The sequence below is a fragment of the Macrobrachium rosenbergii genome, chromosome 42 (assembly GCF_040412425.1).
Source record: "Macrobrachium rosenbergii isolate ZJJX-2024 chromosome 42, ASM4041242v1, whole genome shotgun sequence".
Taxonomy (NCBI): Eukaryota; Metazoa; Arthropoda; class Malacostraca; order Decapoda; family Palaemonidae; genus Macrobrachium; species Macrobrachium rosenbergii.
In genome coordinates this window covers 18,203,770-18,225,621 of record NC_089782.1, presented here as the reverse complement: position 1 = coordinate 18,225,621, position 21,852 = coordinate 18,203,770, and the positions used below count along the sequence as shown (strand labels likewise).

Below are 21,852 nucleotides of genomic sequence, written 5' to 3'. Positions count from 1 at the left end.
TTTGTCTCTATCTCTCTTTCTGGTTTCGTGTCCTTTACCACTTTTTATTTTCTTTCCTTCTTTCATTTCGCTTGCTTCCCTATGTCTCCTCTTCTCGTTATATCCCATCTTTTTTTCACCTTTATTGTAATCTCATGAACCTCCTTTTTATGCCTACTGTGTCAGTTTCCTAGTTTCAGATATTACTCTTGATGAGCTAACTGCACGCGCGCCATACATACGCACACACGCACGCAAACATGATTACATAAACACACACAAACCCACGCGCACACACGCACAGGCAATATGTTTTCTTAATGATATTTAGCGCCTAAATTTCGAAGGCAGAAAAGCTATAAAGCAGTTGACGACGTCACGAAAAAGAGACGACCCTTACTTAACGTTTTTAGTTTTCTGTAAAAGAAAACTATAGAGATGGCTATTTGTCTGTCCGTCAGCACTTTTTCTGTCCGCCCTCAGATCTTAAAAACTATTGAGGTTAGAGGGCTGCAAACTGCTATGTTGATCATCCACCCTCCCATCATCAAACATACCAAATTGCAGCCCTCTGGCCTCGGTAGTTTTTATTTTATTTAAGGTTAAAGCTAGTCATGATCGTGTATTTGGCACCGCTATAGGTACCAACAACACATGCCACCACCGGGCCGTGTCTAAAAGTTTCATGGACCGCGGATGAGAGTTTCATGGGCCGTGGCTGAGAGTTTCATACAGCATTATACGCTGTACAGGAAACTCAATTGCGCCGAAGAAATTCGGCGTATTTTTTACTTGTTTAATATTTATTCCCATTAGATTTTGCGTAAAGGAATATTTCAGTTCTTTCAGCGTGTTATTGGGTGATCTCTCACACTTGTCAAAATAGCGTGAAGTGAGGACTCGCCTCCCATTTCGGGAAATAAGTAATGGAAGAATAATGGCGTGCACAGTTATTCAGCATAATTCCAGACGCCTTGTTCCAGGAGATTGTCATTATTTTCGTATCCTTGATCTAGGCTCGTCACCCTTGGAAGTGTTGACAAATGGTTTCGTGGCAAGGACAGTGAGATGGCAAATGGAATTGTGGAATTGAACGTAAAGGTTTTTCAGTTTAGTTTAGCACATTACCGGTAGCACCTTGGGACTGGCAGTTTTAAGTTTTCGCGGCTTATTTTATCATAACATTTCTTTATTTTTTTGCTTTTGATTTTATCATTACATCATCTTGTTTTATTTTTTTTTTATTAGAGATGAAAGGAAGTTTTTATTTTTTGGTGTGTTATGTCATTTTCTTGATTTTTTTCTACGATTACCTTTTGATTTTATTATAATATTGACTTTATTAATTTTTCCCCTAGATATGAATGGAAGATTTTCCTGTTAACTTAGTTATGGCATTTTCTTTATTCAGTTTTTCTCTGCCTATGAATGGAAGATTTTGCAGTTTGTCAGTTATGAAATCATCTTTATCAATTTTATTTCCTAGAAGTGGATGGAAGATTTTGCAGTTAATTTAGTTATGACATTTTCTCTTTTTTTCCTTGTATATGAATGGAGGATTTTCCAGTTTATTTATTTATGAAATTTCCTCGATTAACTTTCAAAAGTGAATGATTTTTCTTTTCAAAGAAAGGAAAATTTTCCAATTCCCTTATTACGACATTGTCTTTGTTTCTATTATAACAGAATGGAAGATATTAAGTTTACTTTCTTATTCTTGATTTATTCTCCGATTTTTTTTTTTAGTTTATTTCATTAATGACTTCTTCGTAGCTTAATTATTTAATCTTTATTTTTAGTTTACTTCCCTATAATCACACAAGTATTTTTGGAGCATATATAAGGTTCCTGTAATATGGCTGGAGATTGGAGTATATTATATAAAATTTAGTATAGAACATCGAATCTTGTCAATATTAGCGAATTTGCCTCATAGCGGGGTAGTGCTATTAGTGCACCTCACTTGGTGCACTGTAGGCATTATATACTTCAGATTCTTTGCAGCGTCCTTCCAGCCTCTAGCTGCAACCCCGTTCATGTTATCTTTCTTCTCTCTTAATTTCCACCCTAACAATTGCTCCACAGTGTAATTGTGAGGTTTTCACCCGGCTACACGTTTAAAACCTCCCTTTCAGCGCTGAATGACCTCATAGGCCCTAGCGCTTGGCCTCCGGCATAATTTTATATTCCAGTTCCAATCAGCGAATTGGTCAGTATATGGAACAAAATTTTCCCTTTTCACTTTCTTGCTTTTCGAGAGAGAGAGAGAGAGAGAGAGAGAGAGAGAGAGAGAGAGAGAGAGAGAGGAGAGAGAGAGAGAGAGAGAGAGAGAGAGAGAGAGAGAGAGAGAGAGAGAGAGAGAGGGGAGGGTGAGCAAAGATTTATACACGACTTACATTGCTTTACCATCTTCTTATTCTTTAAATTTCATGCCATTATTCATATATTATCATGGATTCTTAGCACCAAGAAATCCATTTTGACTCCGCTTATTATTATTATTATTATTATTATTATTATTATTATTATTATTATTATTATTATTATTATTATTATTATTAGCAATAAAAGAATTTTAATTATGAAATTATTTTTGTTGTAGGAAGTATATTTGAGACATCGTAATGAATTTTTTAAATATTTCATATATTATATTGCCTTTTTATTATATGTATCATAGCCTATTCATTATCATCATTATAACTATTATTCATATTAATTTTAGTAGTACATTATTTTATTTTTATTATAAATAGCGGGTATTAAAATGTTGCAGAGAAAGGAAAATTTTGTTTCCAAAATTTTATATTAATTATTTTTAGTAACCTCCGGGACAGATGGTTCTTCAAACCCATATTTTGTGATAGGTAAAAATTTCAATATCCTCAGTACATTTTAGCATTTCGAATTGTTAAAAGGCCCGTTGAGGAAGAGCCTGTGCAGGTTCCCATTCACCCAGCCCCCCCAAAAAAAAACTAACCTCGACACTAATAGGAATGCTTTTGCTCCCTTCATCCTTGAATTTTTGTTAACGGGCTATTCTCTCGAATCTTCATTCCAGCTACTACAGTGCTGTGGAATGGTCGTCTTAGTCACGCTGTGGAATTTATGGAACTTTGGGACTTTACCCGGGGGAGGGGTGGAGGAGATTTCATATGTAATGCTTGCAGTAGACTGAGGTTTTCTTATATCATATAATAATTTCTTTTCTATAAAAGAGTTAATCCACTTTGACTTAAACACAAATGGATAATGATAAACAATTATTAGAAAAAAGTTTATTACATAATCTTAAACGTTAAAATATATACATTACATTATGACAGAGGGGTATTAGTTCAGTTTTTTATAAAAAAAAAGGTCGATAACAGTGTTGAAATTATTAGACAAAAATATGAGGGAATAGACAGGTGTGTTTCACAAACACACTTTTATCAATGAATCATATTGATGACATTTCAGCTTCACTCATGCATAGACAAATGACTTCATTTCTGCTTCATTCATACGTGATAGGATGTGCTCGTATATTTACACACATAAATATACATGTGTATACATACATAAGTATATATATATATATACATGTATATAATATATATTTTATATATTATATATATATATATATATATATATATATATATATATATATATATATATATATATATATATATATTATATATAAATGAACATCCTTTTCAATTTAAAACAGAAATCACTAAACATGTCAGAACAGGAAAGAGCATTTAAGTTGCTCCTCAATTCAATTTCAATTAATTCATTTTCAATTAATTCAATTTCAAACATTTGACAAACATACCACAATCCATATATATATATTTACATACATAACATTGCATTTGCATAATTTCCTACACAAATTGCAATACCTTTTGTCCTTCCTTGTATTTCCTCTTGAGCAATGTTAATCTCGAATTCACTTCTGGACTTGTTTATTATACATTACGTTGCATACAAACAAATACGAGACGATAAAAAAGTGTAAATCAAAGATTTCAGCATATGTACAGTCTAAGGCAATTGTTCAAGTTTACAATACTTCTTTGGTTAGGGAATGTATCTTCACAGTTTTCTCCGCTTTATGAACGTTCTGCATCAGAATTACACTACTTTTAAATGGAATATTATAAAAAAGAGTTTTAATTTTGTTGGAATGGATTGAATTAAACATTGAATAAAAAGACATTTAATTTGTTGAATGAAACGATGGATATTGAGAAAAAATATTAAACTGAAAAAAAATATTTAATCTGAACGACTAAATGATTGTTGTTTTGAACAATGCTGAGTGAAAAGTCGACATCCTGTTTCGATGTCCTTGTATTTGCAAGTGTCCCTTCGGTGATTTTTCAACTGGGAACTTTTTTTTTATTCTTTATAAAATAAGATATCAGAATATTTTCCAGGTATGAATTTCGGTGTTTTGAATTGAGATTTTTTTCTCTAAATTAATCGTTCGCTCTCGAAATCATTCTTTTGGAACACTCGCACCAAACGCCAATTAAAATTGCCGATGGCTGACGAAAAGTTTGAAGAAAAATGAAAATATCTTGACTCGGGGATGAATGATCTCCACGCTTCGTCTTTCTAGAACAGTAACATTAGAATAATAATAAAATCGATAATAAAAATAAAACCACTGAATTCCTACTCAATGCCCCTTGGAGCAAAATCCAGTATGTAAACACACTCACGCACAGACACAAACACACACGAAAAGCAATTGAAAAATATATTGCTAAATATAGACTCTACAGTTATAACAAAGAAGAATATGAATTCATACAATACTGTATCAAATCGGCAATACATCATATATCACACGATCGGAGAAAAACGTCACCAGAAATCTCTTCAGAATACAGCAAAACACTCATTTGCTTTGAAAACTTCCGTGATTCCTTACCAACACAACTGAACATTTTAAAATTGCGTACTTGTTTTGGGACAGTCTTCCACGCCATGTTTTTCGTAATATACGAAATACACATGGCTGTGGTTAAACAATGTTGAGTTACATAAACGGGAACCTTTCAAGAGGGTCAGTACTAAAAAACGTGGATGTAACCATGCAAGTAATACTGAATTACATGGACGTTACCTAATTAGATGATGATAACTAATTGTTTAGGCGTCCGTGGGCAACAGGCGATACTTAATTGTTTTGAGGATAAGCAAGTAAAGAGAACAGGATTACTTGGCATGATAACGAGAGAAGCATTACCAATTTTCGACGTTGTTTGGGGTGAGGAATTGTCTGAAGACATGTAAAAATCTTACAACTTCATCATTGTAGAGTTGGGGAAAGTTCATTCTCAATTTAAATATTTTCAACCACGGAACAATGACTGCTGTACTGAGACTTCAGAATTGAGTATTCCTGGTGACCAAGATGATATAATAAACAGATTATTTATTCTAGAAAGTAAGACAAGGTGATCCCTCCAGGGATGACCTGTTACCGTAGATTGGGGTCAGAAGTAATGAAGTTGAAGTCATCATAATATTTTTTTCTCGTTGCACACCGCAGGATCCCTGAAATGACACGGCATCATCTGACAGGTCTGGTCTAGCGAAAGAATTCATCAGTGTTTTCTGATTCACTTCTAAGTCTTTGCCCCGACAGCAAAAGACATCGGAGTATCACGACTTGTCATCGTCACAAAGATTCGGTATTTTGAGGTCACAGAATGTGGGAGTCAAGGGTTCTAGATCTTTCTAACTCTCACGACCGCATTAAGAAGTTCATACGACGAGTGAGATTCGTTGAAGAGAGCTAGATGAACTAGAGGAGACGTCATATAGGGGAGAAAAGATTCCAAGACTTAACATCTAAACGCTTTAGAACACAGCTGGGAGCTAGTTAAAGCGGGAAATCCAGCAGAGCTCTTGACGTCCTTGAGGCATTTGGATTATTTGAGCTGGGTGGGCCTCACACACGTACAGTATGTCTGCACACACAAACTTGTTCACGATAACGTACACGCTACTATATACAGGCCAGGATCAAATAAGCGATTTATGTACAGCTATTGGCAGGCCAGTGCTCATGAAGAACGCCTGGCCACATTCACTCATAAATATCACTGGGCCTCTGAGGAAATTGTATGAACTGCACAAGGAAAACGCTACTGATGCTTTCTGCGGCAGTTACTCGATATCAGTGAGGAAGAAAAGTTCCTCATTTTTATTGTTTTAAGTGATGCAATGCCGAGCAATTTAAGCTGGAGACATATCTGAGGTAATTACAAAGGTGCGGTACACTGTTTCCGTGACTGTTGGGGGTGGATAACAGAAAATGGAGGAGCTAGGCTCCCCTGAAATGGAGGATGGTGACAGTGGCAGAGCTGTTGTGGCCACATTTTCAGTTTCTGTATTTTCTATATTGATAGATGATGTAAGCTCTGGTGCATTATTAATTTTAGTCTCCTCTTGGGTATCTCGCTTGATAGCCTGTTTATTATCTTCTTCATCCAGTAGTTCATGGTTGTAATAGTCGACCCATTTTTGAAGGGACTTGAGCATTTGCTTAACTTGAGCTGGGTCTAAGGTCTTGAGTAAATTGACTATTTCTTTTGAGTTCATTCCACCAGGGGGAATGTCTGGTAAAATTGTATTTTCTGTTATCGGCAGAGAAGATGATGCTGTTGTAGCAATCTTTGTGACAGGTTCTTCACTGGTATCTCGGCGTCGACGAGTGGCAAGAGATCGTAAAGTAACAGTTCGGAGAGATGTACTGAATTCACCTGGCACTGTTCCACTCAAGTACATTGTAAGAACAGTTGTGCGTACATTTTCTGCTGGTGTTTCAGCTGGGACTTCTTGTCTCTGAGTTGCCTTTGGTCGTGCTGACGAGGTTGGTCGTGAGGCGGCAGTAGTAGTAGTATCTTGAACACCAGATCGACGGCGAGATGATATTTCTCGATCGCTTCTAGCTCCAAAAGGCCGGAATTTGGGTGGTCCATCTTCAAAGTACTGAGACTCAGCTGCAGGCACAAAGCGTGTGCTTGGAGGCCGAGAAGTTCTCTCCTCTGTTGATGGACGTTGGTTGTTCGATGTCCTGGAGAAGGTTCTGCGACGAGTCGAAGCAGAAAACCTTTCACCTTCTCGAGTGTTTGCATCAGTTGTGGTTGCAATGCCATTGTTGTCAACCCTGTCCTTTCTGTGGTATTTGCTGTACCTTGTGTCTGTAGCGGCACTCCCAGATCCAGAGCCCGAGCTGGCACCAGAGCTAGCAACACGGTCACTTAATGTGAATCCAGGAAGGACGTTGAATTTTGGGGGGTCATCAACAGGGGCGTCATAATCTGCATAGTCATTCTGGAAAGTGTCTTCGAATCTTGTTCTTCTGCTGCTGAAAGGATTCTTCCTCCTCCCATCAGCACTTCTTCCGTTGCTGCCAAACCGAGTGCCCGGGAATGGATCAAAGCCACCATCTGCAGCGCCTGCGTCATCGTAATTCTGCAGAAGTGATGATAAAACAGACAGCATCTGATTTTCATCACCAGGGAGGCCTAATCCGGCGAGTCCACCACTGGTCAAGCTAGCAAGATCGATCTGTGAGAGGTCCAAGCTCCCTATATCTAGCCCAGCTGCGTCGAAATCGAAAGTAGTAGTTGAAACTGGCTGATGTATGACAGATGTCGGTCCGGGAGTCAGTTCATGCAAGGTGTACTGTCCGTTTAAGCCACGAGTGCTCGTTGCTGTCATGGTGATGTGGACAGGCAGGGTTTGGACGATGGACGGGGAGTGGACGGATGTGTCTGTGAAGAACTCCGTTGCTGTGATGACCTGAGGATATTGAAAGAGAGTTAAAAATGGTCAACGAGAGTTAAAAGGCAATACTTAAGCAATGCCTTTTATTTATCTTCAATAATCGTTTGTTGAAAGTGAGACACAAAGTCTTAATAAATATTAAGACTTCTTAAGACTTTCAAGATCGAGGAATATCAGAAAGTAAATTTAAAATGTATATTTTATGATAATTTATAACTGAAAAGAGAAACATTACTATTCATTAAATTAATACTAGTTGGTGAAGGAAAGCAGTCAGAAGCAAAACAGAATACAAAGAGGATGTGGGCTATTCACTTAGTAAGTTATTGTGCTGGCATAAGGCTAGCTTAATCTAACATCAATAACAATGCTAACATCATGCACTTATGTGTGAGTACATAGATAAATGACACAGTTGTAGCTAACAGGTAGAAAAACAGATTGACCATAATGTAGATACATGCTTTCTTTATTCAGTTGGTTTTAGGTGAGAGAAGTTATTGATATATTTTCAATATAACAGAAATTAATCCCAAACCACTAATATCTGTGTTGATATTTATTTCAAGCATTATTTATTATTCTGTCGTGAAATATAAAAGAATTCGTGCAGTCTTTTCTTGTAAACAAAGACATATGCTTGAGACCTTGACCGGAAACATTATATCTCTAATACTTTTGACATGCTTACTGAAACACATGCGCACACATATGTAAGTGAATTCCTTTATTGATTCACTCCTCGATCTTTTAAACTTTTGACCAAAGGCCAGTAGAGTATTGCCACCCAGTAAGGTTACCTTATAATAGGCCAAAGGTCACCTTTTGTTCATGTGACCAAAGGATACAATATATGTCTAGTAATATCTCCGCAAGATATGCCTTTAGCAACGTTCCACATATATCATACGTTTAAGGCTCACGAGGGCGCACAGATACCAGAAGTAAACAGCTGCTCGCTCTGCCGCCATTTGTCAGGGAGGCAATGCAATCTTGGGCGATCTATCGCCTCCACTAAACATGGCGGCAGAATGCAGACGTGGCGGAGGTCAGCCGCTCCGTGTTGCTGTTATCTGATATAGCATTTGAAAAGTATTTTCGAATCTCTTTCGAGTTGGGGGTGGGAGACTTGATTGTGGGAATGGAAGGGGAAAACGAAGGTAAAGGACAATTGCATGAAAAATGCTAGGATTAAAAGGGCATTAGATGAAAAAAAAACCCACAGGCGACGGCTGATGACAATAATATACGAACTATTTCCGTTTTACATAGATGAGTAACTTTGTGATTTTTAAAAGTAAGAGAAAACTTGCAATTATAGGCATGTGCTTTCATACTATCAGTCAAGGCACAAGCAAATCTTTTGTAAGGATTCCGTGTGACGTCATTTCGCTCCGCCCAGTTCTCTGGCAAGCAAGTCTTGGCAGCCTGCTTAATAAGAGAATATCGTTTTAACAGGATACTGGAAAGTCTGAGCCTTTTCAAGTAAAATCAAACCTCATTGACGGCAGTAATCTTGAATGGTTGTTTAAAAAAAAAAAGATGAATATTAGAAAAATATCAAAGGTGTGCTTTTAATTTTGAGAAGCGATTAGTCCTTAGAATGTAATTAAAGATGTGATGTTTAATTTGTAAGTAATGAACCATAGTTTTGTAAGTAATGTAAGATAGTTTTCATTTTAAGGTTATTGTCCGTTTATCTAATTAAATGCTAGTTGAGTACATGCAGATTCAATGATACAATTTAATTGTTATGAAAAAGGTCCTGTAATTCGGAATAATAGGTTATTTATGTCTTAAAACAAAAAGGGAAGAGTGGATGATTTAATAAATCTTCATGCAGTGAAACAAAATATGATAGCCTTGGAATAAGAAAAAAAAAAAAATTGAATGTGCAAATAAAAGGATACGGAAGAGCCAAGGTCACTGTCGGGGATTATTGTTATTTGTTTTCTTCTTTCATGTCCTTTTGGTCGTACTCTTTATCTCTCTTTCTTTCTTAAGAGATGCCGATTTGATGTGGTCGTTCTGGTCGTGATTTTTACCGTGGTGAGAGTGCTGTTCATGTGTAAGGTTGTAAGCAGATGCTGATGTAATGTGGTCGCAGAGTTTGTTTAAATATATACATTTAAATTGTGGTAGTCGTCCTGTCCTTGTGTGCGATTAATATATACGATGTTTTGCACTCAAAATCAAAAGTTGTCTCTCTTGATATAACGTTGGATGTGGTTAAAATCGATGGGTCGTTCATCAGAATTTTTAGTGACTGCATTTAGGTGTTGTCGTAGTTATTTTGGGCCTAAATCACGGGGTCGTTCTCGTCCTTCAATATATAACGACTACACGTATGTTTATCTAGGTAGTCATTTTCCATAGCTCGTCCTCGAAAGATAAACATTAAACTGATCGTTCCTGAAGGAGAAAACCCTGATAGGTTGTCCTTGAAGATCAAGATCCAGCAAGGTTGTCCTTGAAGGTGAAAGTAATGACAGGTCGTCCTCGGCAGATTCAATAACAACAGGCAGTTCTCGAAAAAAATCTGCTTGTGTTTCAAGTTTTACAACCTGTCTAGAATTCATTTAGCACCTGGAGTAAGGTCGTTTAAGTCGACTAGGTCACTTTAGGTCGACTAGGTCACTTTAGGGTCACTTTCAGTCTTTCATCGGGTACGGGGTCGTCTTATTGCACGCCCCAAAAACGACCTCACCTCTTCTGACGACTCGCTGATGGTGGTAGTGATCTTGGATCCCCTGAAGAGAACCGGGATGATCTTGGTCTCCACCGATGTCAGGGTCGTGACGTAGGAGGTCGTGGAGGTCATGTAATGGGTAGACGGTTCTACTTCTACAACTAGGGTCGTTAGGGTCGTTGACACTCTGGTTACGGTGGTCGTTGCTGGGCCCTGTTTAAAGGAGAGGGAGGGGGAGAGAAAATAAATTATTATTTCGTTTATACAAGGAATATGGAGTTTAGGACAAAGGCCAAGCAATGGGACCTGTGAGGTCATTCAGTGCTGGAAAGGAAATTGAGAGCAGGTAGGTTTGAAAGGTGTAACAGGAGAAAAACCTCGCAGATGCACTGTGAAACAATTGTTCGGAGAGGGTGGACAGTAAGATGAAAGAAAGATAATATGAATGGAGGTACAGTAAAAGGAACGAAAGGGGTTGCTGCTATAGGCTGAAGGGACGCTGCAAAGAACCTTAAGTAATGCCTACAGCGCACCCCGTGAGGTGCACTGACGGGATTACTCCCCTACAGGGAAGAAGAGATGGAATTCGTCCAAATGGAATCGTTTTCTAAAATCACGCAGAGTTAGGCATTACTTCAACATAACGAATAAGTTTATATAAAAATCAGATTTGGAATGGGGAGCCGGTTGAGGGAGGGGCCAAGCATGGTTAATGTATGTTTATTTAGCTACGAGGGGGAGGAGGCTGTTGTTTGTCTCGTATGTAAGTGCAAGATACCTTATGTAACTTCCCTCGCTAATTACATAACATTATCTTTAATTATGCAGGATATTCCGACGCAGATTGGTTTCAAGAATAACAGTTCAGCTCTTTACGACGTCAAGTAAATATTCATACCGTTAAATGGTAGTAGTAGCATATGACTCCTATCAATATAATAGGGGAGTGGGGGTGAGTTGTAGAAAATCATCGCGTTTATACCAGTAAGAATTAAGATAGTTTGAGATTGACTCGATTTTCGGATCACAAAGAATTATATTTTTTTTCAGAAATCTGACACATAACATAAACAAACGTAATCTAGATATTGAAAAATTCAAGAGTCTGTCTCCTTTAGCCTATAATTTCCATAATATTCTATCACTTCAGATCTTCCCCTTTTTCTTTCTCATTGTTTCTGTAGTTTAGAGCTGAGTCATGGTGCCAGTCATCTCCGAGACGGCAGTTTTGACAAATAATTGTGATTAGCTTTTCTGAATCCAAGATTTCTCCCTGATATTAGAAAATTCTAGTTTAAACTTTGTTCTTGTTAATTAAAAGTAATTATAATTCACGACGTCCTGTGATCAGTGCATCAGACTTCATTAAATGAAAAATTAGTATATTATAAGGTCAAGAATCTATACTCTTGAAAACGATGCACTTAATTGGAAGTGAACAATATTTGTAATGACAGATATGCATAAGTGAATATATAAAGAAATAGGAAATAATTAATTGCTTTAATTATTGAGGGAGCCACAAAGGTAACTTACACTTATAATTCACGACATCCTGTGATTAGTGCATCAGTCTTAATTAAATGAAAAATTAGTATATTATAAGGTCAAGAGTCTATACTCTTGAAAACGATGCACTTAATTGGAAGTGAACAATATTTGTAATGATAGATATGCATAAGTGAATATATAAAGAAATAGGAAATAATTAATTGCTTTAATTATTGAGGGAGTCACAAAGGTAACTTACACTTACATACGGGACATACATAACTCTCCTCCTCCTTGACTTGTAACTAAATATACATACAATAACCCCTTGTATATAAAATATAGACCATCTTTGTTAGCTGGATAAATAAATACGAAATTACTGAATTATTAAGCGCAAACAGAATCATTGAAAGTAGACATAAAGAGAAGTGAATGAAAATCTTAATGAATTAATAAAGACCTGAGACAGAGAACACGCAGGAGGTCCACTTACCGCAGACCCGAGGAGAGCCTGGAGCTGAGGGTTCGACCCGGGCGGTCCACCGTTGGGTATGGATCCGGAGAGGTACTGGTATACCAACAGGTTCGTCAGGAGGTCTTGGTTGTTGCACGTCCCGCCATTGCTGTTGCCGTTCGAACTGGCGCCGCCACCTGTGGGAAAAGAGGGAATTGGTCCTGTTTAGAAGAGGTAGAAGTGGGTAATGGCTTAAAATGGCTTACTTAGAAGTGGGGAAATGGCTTAAAATGGCATAGGTAGAAGTGGGTAATGGCTTAAAATGGCTAAATTAGAAGTGGGTAATGGCTTAAAATGGTTAAAGTAGAAGTGGGGTAATGGCTTAAAATGGCTGAGTTAGAAGTGGGTAATGGCTTAAAATGGCTGAGTTAGATAGGTGAAGGTAATGGCTAAAATGGTTTACTAAATGGCATGGGTAGAAGTGGGTAATGGCTTAAAATGGCTGAGTTAGAAGTGGGTAATGGCTTAAAATGGCTGAGTTAGAGGTGGGGTAATGGCTTAAAATGGCATGGGTAGAAGTGGGTAATGGCTTAAAATGGCTAAATTAGAAGTGGGTAATGGCTTAAAATGGCTAAGTTAGAAGTGGGCGATGGATTAAAACGGCTAAGTTAGAAGTGGGTAATGGCATAAAATTTCAGAGTTAGAAATGGGCATTGACTAAAAAAGTAAAGGATATTGGCTTAAATGGGTTATAGCTAAATGCTGGTTTGGTCAGAAATTGGCATTGAGTAATCCGAATTGGCTTTTTGTTTAAAATGGTTGAATTAGAAATCTTTTGGCCTAAAATTAATGCGCTGGAAGTGCGCGTTGGCTAAAAATTGGTGTTGAAATTATGTATGGGCTTATTATAGATGATTTAGAAGTGACCGTTTTCTGAAGAAAATAATAAAAATAGTTATTGAACAATACCTGTTGTTTAAGTGTTACGTTATTAGCTAGAAACTGATGTTTCATATATTACTGGCAAATAAAAATTATGATGAGAGAAAAATATGTTGACATTCTTCAAAGATTAGTTATATTAAAAATTGGTATGCAATAGAGATTAGTTATGTCAGATGACCCGTGTTCGAATCACAAACCGGACGAGGGGTGACATAGTTATGTCAGATGACCCGTGTTCGAATCACAAACCGGACGAGGGGTGACAGATGGGGCGTTCCTTGAAAATCCAGTATGACTAGTCCTAAGCAGGGAATTATGTACCTAGTTGTTTGGCAACTGTTGTGGGTCATACCTTGGGTATAAGAGAGAGAGAGAGAGAGAGAGAGAGAGAGAGAGAGAGAGAGAGAGAGAGAGAGAGATATCTCGAAGAGGTAGTACTCTCTCCACACTTGGGTTCTGTTACTGAGTACAATAATGTATTTTTTGGTTTGTGAAATAATATAGTTTAGCTTTAGAAAAAGCTGAAAACTGTCGTGTATATATATATATAATTTTAAAACATATTGAAACTTTTTCTTAGCCCTGTCATATATTTTTCCTAAATATTTTTTAACAGTAACATTTGGAATACAAGTACTTCATAAACCTTTTCGATCTCTCTCTCTCTCTCTTCTCTCTCTCTCTCTCTCTCTCTCTCTCTCTCTCTCTTTAGTAACAGAACGTCCTGAGGGACCAACGCCTTTCTCAAATACCAATCGAAATGTGAAGCGACTATCTTGTTTCCTGGCCTCGTGCATCAGCCGTAATTATCGTGCAAACCATAATCGTTGACAGGAGAATCTGGAAATATTTGCTGACCTTCGAGAAGGGACTACTTTTTGTGAAGTCGGGGCAGCTTATTATTACTATTGTTACATTATATATATGATATATACTATATATATGCCTGTATATATAAATATTTTATGTATATAAATATATATATATATATATATATATATATATATATATATATATATATAGAGAGAGACATGTATGTATGTGTGGTATATATATTTTTTCTCTTCAACAACGAGATCTGTTTCACTTAACAAGACGATTTCTGGAGAGAGAGAGAGAGAGAGAGAGAGAGAGAGAGAGAGAGAGAGAGAGAGAGAGAGAGAGAGGGGCAACCCAACAGTCACTACCAAATTCAGATTTTTATTAGTGTGAACGAAACAACTTCGCAGAAAACTTCCACAAGATTGTTGACTGAAGGCTCACCAGCTTCCCATCCACCCAACGCACACCCGTCTATCTTCCACTTCTCTCTCTCTCTTTTAAAATTGTTTCTCCCATCTTCTCTAATACCATTTTCTTCCAACGTAATCAAATTTTGGTTCTTCCACTCAAGCTCATTTCCCTTCGAACCTCCTTCAGTACATTCTCCCTTGCTGTCGATTTTCTTTTTTTTTTACGAGCCTCTGCATTCATCCATCTGGTAAATATGTCGTTTCTGACGTTTTCAGATTAACTCAATCCTGTCTTCTTGCCTGACATTCCTCTCGTCTCCTCTATCCTTCGTCTACTCTTTTGGGCTCATTCCATTCTTCATTCCACTCAGGCTTTCTTCTTATTACCTTCACCTTAAATGCTATTATCTTCCTAATTTTTTTCTGCTTTTTTCAGGCAGTACTGGTTCAAGTCCCCCCCCTCTTTTTTTTTTTATTTCGTCTCTCCCAGAAGCGTTTTTAATTCAAGCAAACAGGCGTGGGCAGGTATGCAAGAACACAAAGGGGAACCTGTAATTGTACAGGTGATTAAACCATAAGGTTGGAGAATGGGTATCTGTTATTCGTTTCATTTTGTTATTGAGTGTCGTTCTAATATATAGTATACAGATATATATATATATATATATATATATATATATATATATTATTCATATTATACATATGTATATATATTATCTACATATATACATGTATATGTGTGAGCATGTTATTTTTGTATATATAGGCCTACGTCGTTTCCTCATAAACTTGGAGACCCCTGAACCATTTCGTTTGTGAACACATATCTAATGTTTGGAAATCAGCACCATTCCTGGACATTATAATTTCCCATTGGTGTTGTTCAGTGTTCCCTAGATAAGGCCATTTCGTGAAAGAAAAAATACGCCAGTACCGGAATGAATAATAGCAATTGTCAATGGTGTTTAGATTTTTTGATTTTCGGAGTTCAGCTGCATTTATAGTAAACCGGATGGATTCCAGCGTTATAAGCGCCATTATTCTCTCATAGACGCATTCGAGGAGTGATGTAAGCTTTTAACAGACATTAATAATAATAATAATAATAATAATAATAATAATAATAATAATAATAATAATAATAAAAACTAAAATAAAAACTTAAATTATCGATGCATTACATTAGCTGTAAGTTTTAACTATTAAAGAACCTTCCACGAGTTTTGCATCGTGTTTCTTTAGCTTAAGAAAGAGTATTAAAGGATGAACAACAATGATGCGTACAAGATTGATAATGCTAATGAACGTTAAAATGAACGAAAAATGAATTAAATACTGACATGGCCAAAAACCCCATTAAAAACGAAAACTCCTGGGAGAATTTAGGGCGAGTTACTGTCTCTGGCCCACCTTGAATTGCTTCGAGGCGCCGGATCCGTATCGGCGAAAGGTTGGCGTCGTAAGTAAGAACCCTTTTCCTAAAAACGAGAGGAAGGGTCCGATCAAAACTAACCGTCGGGTGAAAGTGACTGGCCGTGTTATTAAAAACTTTCTCATCGTTTTCGCCGAAAAGGGTCTGTTGGGCTGACTTTCTCCTGTCCTTAGAAGATCATTTTACGCCGCCTTCGCTTGGAAGATCCTTTCACCATCACCTCTTTGAAGGATCTCCCAGAACAATGTACTGAGGGGACACAATGGCTTCCTTGTTGTGGATGATGTGACTGGTCACGTTTTCTATGAACAGGGAGCATAGAAAACGAGGATAATTAAGGCCATAAGTCGTAAGGCATCAATGAGTAAACTTTCATGCATAATAATTAACTCAGGGAAGAATGAACTTGTGCGCACATCCCTAAGAATAGAATGCTTTCGGAATGCAAATAAATGCTGATTAATGCACAAAAAATCCTGGTTATTAGACATGAATAGTGGATCATACTTAATTTCATATTGTTACAAAAATGGTGGGAGTACAGAAATATTGTTGGTCAATACAAAAACAAAATTTTGTTGACAAATTATTAGACAGAGGTTATTACAGAAGTAAATGGTAAGATAATTCATGAACGTTTTCCTTTTGTTCGACATAAATTAATTAGAATTCAGTATAAAGAAATGCTGTGAATGGCCAGATAAAAAGCTGCTTATTGAATACAGTCGATATTTAAATAGTTAACTATTATGTGGAAAGCATATTCAGATTAGAAGTTAGCATCATTATTGAGAAAAGTGAAGGTCTTGATAGTAGGTCGGGTCATCATAAATTCAATAAGATCATTACTTGGCATTGAAATCACCGCAACCAGTCAGATGTGGTTTCGCCGTGATAATTTCGGCCGAATTGTCGTAATTTAACCATATTGTGAAAATTATTGAAGGTGTTCAAAGTTAAGACAACATTCCATCAAGGTTATCGCAGCAGCTGTGCAGAAATCAGCATCAGTTTTCAGCTGTTGTTAAATGTAGGTTGATCTACAAAGGAAATTAGTGATGCTATGCACTTGAGATTTCGACAAAATTGTTTTGACGATGTTTAATGTCTTCTACGGGCATGAACTGGTGACTTTCATCATTCTTTAGAATTACAATATAATCAGTTCGTGATTAAGTTTTAGAATGATTTTACATGTACTGTTCTTCAGAATGGTTCTGGTGGGATTATTTTCCGGAAAGGTTCTACATGTACTATTCAAAAGAATGGTTTACATGCACCATTCTGTTTAGCTGAGCTTTCTTATTGGCATTTTAGACTGGTCCATGAACGTAAGCGTATTATGAATGGAAATGTTAATTATAATTAATGTATTTTTTTCTTACAGCTGTTGAGACATACGCATATAGAAAGCTGAAGGGAAAATCCGTCAATTTTGCGACAGAAATACAACTTTTTGTCCTAAGAAATATTTGCAATAGGGAAGTTATAGGATAAATAAGAAAATCTCCATAACTTCATCAGATGGTGCTCTAGAACTTCCATTCTATATGGTTTTATTTTGTTGTCAGGGTTGAAGTTCGTAATACGTTCGGTTTGGGTAAAGTTACTGACAATCACAGACTGTAAAAGTTAGATCAATACGAGCAGTAGTAAGTGTTGGATTACAGTAGCAATGCTAATAATACTGTACACTTCCATCGGTGTTGAAGTAAAGCTTGCTTCTTTAGTCATCGAAGACAAGCTACCGAAGGTAAAGAAAAAGCGGTTCTCCTGGAGTCATAAACAATCACTTTCAGTGCCATACCGAGAAGAACTTTGTTTCAACAGTCGAGACGGCTCATTTTCCCCTGCGCGTTCCAATAATGTAAATGGAAGCGTATACCGTATATATTGCTGTCGTTGGAAGTGGCGCGTAAATCGAAAGTGTTCATAAAAGTCTAATGCGAGGCGCCTTCTATACTTCGAGGGATAGTCTGCCTCGGTGAAACTGTAGATCGGTAAAGTTATAAAAGGTAGTTGTTAGCTGTGGTTTTATTGACGCGAAGATATTGGCAAGATCTACTTCTATCTCTGATAACTGCATATTTGATCGTAAACAGCGATATTTTTCATGGCCAACAAAGTGCGCTAAATTGGGGTACAGTAATATTGCAATATGTGAACGAATATGCATTTGCATTTCCAGTATAACTTAATTTTACAGCATAAAAACATACTGACAGACATTTATTCAAATATGTTTTTAAATCTTGCTGATTTAAGGCAGTCGTTAAAATTTATATGTTAGTATCTTTTGGAACATCGATTCATATTTCGTTGAAAGTTTGCTTTAATAGTTAATTATATTTTAGCGTTTTCATGAATGTGTGAAGTTTCAATAATAATATATAATAATAATAATAATGATAATAATTGATTATTCTAGGCTACTGCATTCTGCCAGTAACATGCCGATATTTGTCATATTTGGAGAGGAAAGCAGGTTGCAAAATTGGATAAGAAAAATCAGTTATAAAAAAGAGGAAACTCAGTAACAATAATAATAATAATAATAATAATAATAATAATAATAAAATATCATCCATGATGCCAATCGCGTATTCACATTCCATGAGACATTGTTAAGTAAATAGACATGAATTGCCAGAGATGCGAAATATTCAGCACCCAGATGGAATGTGCAAATGATGACCTTCGTTCTCGCATTCAGGAATTGGAGTACAATCGTAAATCTAAGAGGGCTGCAATCAGGAACTGGCGTACATTCGTTCATTTAATATTCATCGGGAATCCAGAACAAGAGTAATTTTGGAATATAGGTGGATTTTTAAAAGAAATGTTTAGGTTATGGGTATTTTGTGTTTGGAAGTTACCTGTCAAAACTCGTTATTTGTGGTAAAGATGACAGATATGTAAATTTTTAAAATAAAATCTGACAGGAAAAATAAAGTTTTTTTTTTATGTCGGTAAAAAGTGGTTGGTGACGTTGGTGTATATTTAAAGTCTGCATACCATACAGCAAATTCATGTGCTTTTGAATGTCATTTTGCCAAAAGGTTTAAAATACTTGAGGGCAGTTTTACTGTTGCATTGTGAATATTACTGTGATTATGAACCTGAATATTTTCCAGTACATTGATTGAAATAATACCTTTATTGATTATACAGAATAAAGTTTTTCTGCAGTCTCTTAAGAGTCATCATCATTACCGCCTCCATCGCCTTGCAACTCGAAGGGTTACCACGAAATTCCGCCCCTCATGTCATTCATTTCCACAAATCTCCATTCATCTCAAACCTCCCCTTTCAGTTCTTTTTTCTTTAGGGAAAATTAGATTACTTTCACTTACCTGGTAACCACAGTAACGTATAATTTTCTTTTTTTTTTAGTAAGAGCTTCAGTGCTGTCTGTTTATAATAAATAAAACAATTTCTTCCAGCCTGACATACAGTCAACTGTTCATTTTACAGAAATTTACCGTTATACTGACAGTGTTCTTCTGAAAAGCTTTTGATGCAGTGGTCAGGTGAACCAAATCACAATAGATTAATTTTTTTGCTGAAAATGCCGACCCAAAATTACTTTCATTTTCCGACCGATTCCTGCAATTTGCCGCTTTCGTCAGCTCCTTTATTTGCATACAGCCTCTCTCTCTCTCTCTCTCTCTCTCTCTCTCTCTCTCTCAGGAGAGATAATTTGTGGAACTGGGTACATGCGCTCCCTATTCATTATATGCAATAATTTACTTATTTTTAAGATGTTCGTGAAATGGTGCCCTTTTCGGAAATTGTAACAGTAAAGTTTAAGAATCTGTCGACTATATATATATATATATATATATATATATATATATATATATATATATATATATATATATATATATATATATATATATATATATATATATATATATATATATATATATATATATATATGTATAATTTTTTTTTAAATTTTCACTTGTACGCCCTCTTCACCATAGAAGGAGCGTCTCTGGAAAGGTTACCCTTCCGTTTTTCAGCGAGTGCTCTGGAATGAAGTTGCTAGCCTCATACCCATCTCAGTCTCCGGCAGCAGTCCAATAGATTCATCTAATTACTTACTGCTATGATAAACTCCAGTATATGTAAATTAAACCAAACAGCATATTCAAGTGGAGTACTTCCAAATGTCCAACACACTCAACGCACGCGCACACAAAAGACCCAAACACCGACAACCTCTCCAACAGTAGCTGGTCAGTCGGTAGTCAGGCCCATTTCTTCTTCCCTTTCTTGTTGTTGAGAATGTACACTCACCTGCCCTAGCAACCCTTAATTCTCCTCCCGATAGACATCTCAGGACCACGGCGGAGAACAAGAAGTCGGCGCCTACAGATATTAGAAGAGTGGAGGAGGAGGAGGGGGAGGGGGGAGGAGGAGGAGGAGGCGGAGGAGGAGGAGGAGGAGAAGGAGGCGGAAGACGTATTAGTGATAGTTGTGGAGGTGTAAGAAGACGTATTAGTGATAGTTGTGGAGGTAGGGTGGATGAGGAGGTGAAGGAGTACAAGAAGGAGATGGAGGTGGAATTTTAGTGATGGAGAAGGAAGAGCAGGTGGGGGCAGGAGGAAAATATGAAATAGGGAGAGGAGGTGGAGGAGTTGAAAAAGATGAAGAAAAGACAGGAGGATGGATAGGTGAAGGAATATTAATGACTCCTCATGGGGAAAAGGAATTTTGTTACATCAAGGACCAAAGTTAAGGACCAAATTCATCTTCTCCACTTTCTCTCCCTTCCCCCCCTCTCTCTCTCCCCTCCGTTTCTCTCCCGTTTCCCTGGGAATGTTTATGTAAATATACATGACAATTTTGGAACCGCATTGATAAGGCGACGACTCGAAAGAGTTCTGAAGATAAATTCCGATAAGTAAGATTAAGAATCCAGTCTAAGACAGACCCTACTTCCACAAATGAGTTTTAATCGCTTGTGCAAACACCGGGAAGCCATTCAATAACCTAATGATGAATCTAGTAATAACTGCGATTTATGATGATTGGCCCCAGATTAACAAGTACAAGAAAAGGTATCCAAAATAGAGACAAGGAAATCAGAATAGAGAATAAACTAATAAAAGTAGAAAAAAAAAATAAAGACTGGCTGCTTTACTGCAAAAGAGGCCATAGACAGAGCAAGAAATGAGACCGTGGTTTTAAATAGCCCGATAGCCTTCAGATGACTTGTAATCTTCGACTTCAAAACTGGAGTCATTTCTAGAGTAAGTCGAAGAGTGGCGCAATTGCTCCGTCCGCCTTACTTTTGCCAGACGTTTCAGAAGTAGAGGAGAAAAAAGAGGATGATAACTCGAAGGAGAAGGAATAGAAGATGAGGAAAATTTTTAATAATAAAAAGATGATGATAATGTTTAATATGATGATGAGGAGAATAAAGGGGAGACGAGGAGAAAGGAATGAGAGGAATCAAACGGGGAGAGAGAAGAGGGCGAAGAAGAAAAGTATGGCGAGGATGACGATGATGACTATAATATAGATGGTGATGAGAGTAAGAGAACGTAGGAAAAGAAGGAAGAAGAGAAAGAGGAAGAAGAAACTGAAGAGAAGAAAATAATTACAATGAAAAGATACGATTATAATAGTAAACCTTATAAAGGTAAATAAGATGACGACGAGGAACCTAAAGAAGAAGAAGCAAATAATTGGTGATGATCTTTGATGATGATGATGACGGAAGTAGTCACAGAAAAACTGGACGAACGAAACCGTCTGCTAGAATATTAATGGTTCTCAACCACCTTTTTGGCCCGTGCACCCTTTCACCATATGTCAGAGT

At 36.9% G+C, this 21,852-nt stretch overlaps 2 protein-coding genes across 2 annotated transcripts in view; one reads left to right on the top strand and one right to left on the bottom strand.

Moving 5' to 3' along the window:
* Positions 1-21,852, top strand: part of LOC136828014 (uncharacterized) — a 488,300-nt gene that overhangs the window by 142,299 nt on the left and 324,149 nt on the right. The gene's annotated exons all lie outside the window — the stretch shown is intronic.
* Positions 3,331-21,852, bottom strand: part of LOC136828013 (mucin-22-like) — a 299,287-nt gene continuing 280,765 nt past the window's right edge. The window contains exons 2-4 of the mRNA XM_067085634.1: positions 12,453-12,610; positions 10,484-10,678; positions 3,331-7,791 (exon numbers count right to left, since the gene is read on the bottom strand). Of these exons, the coding sequence (XP_066941735.1) occupies positions 6,220-7,791; positions 10,484-10,678; positions 12,453-12,610 (1,925 nt within the window). The 3' untranslated portion in view covers positions 3,331-6,219. The remainder of the gene's footprint in view (positions 7,792-10,483; positions 10,679-12,452; positions 12,611-21,852) is intronic.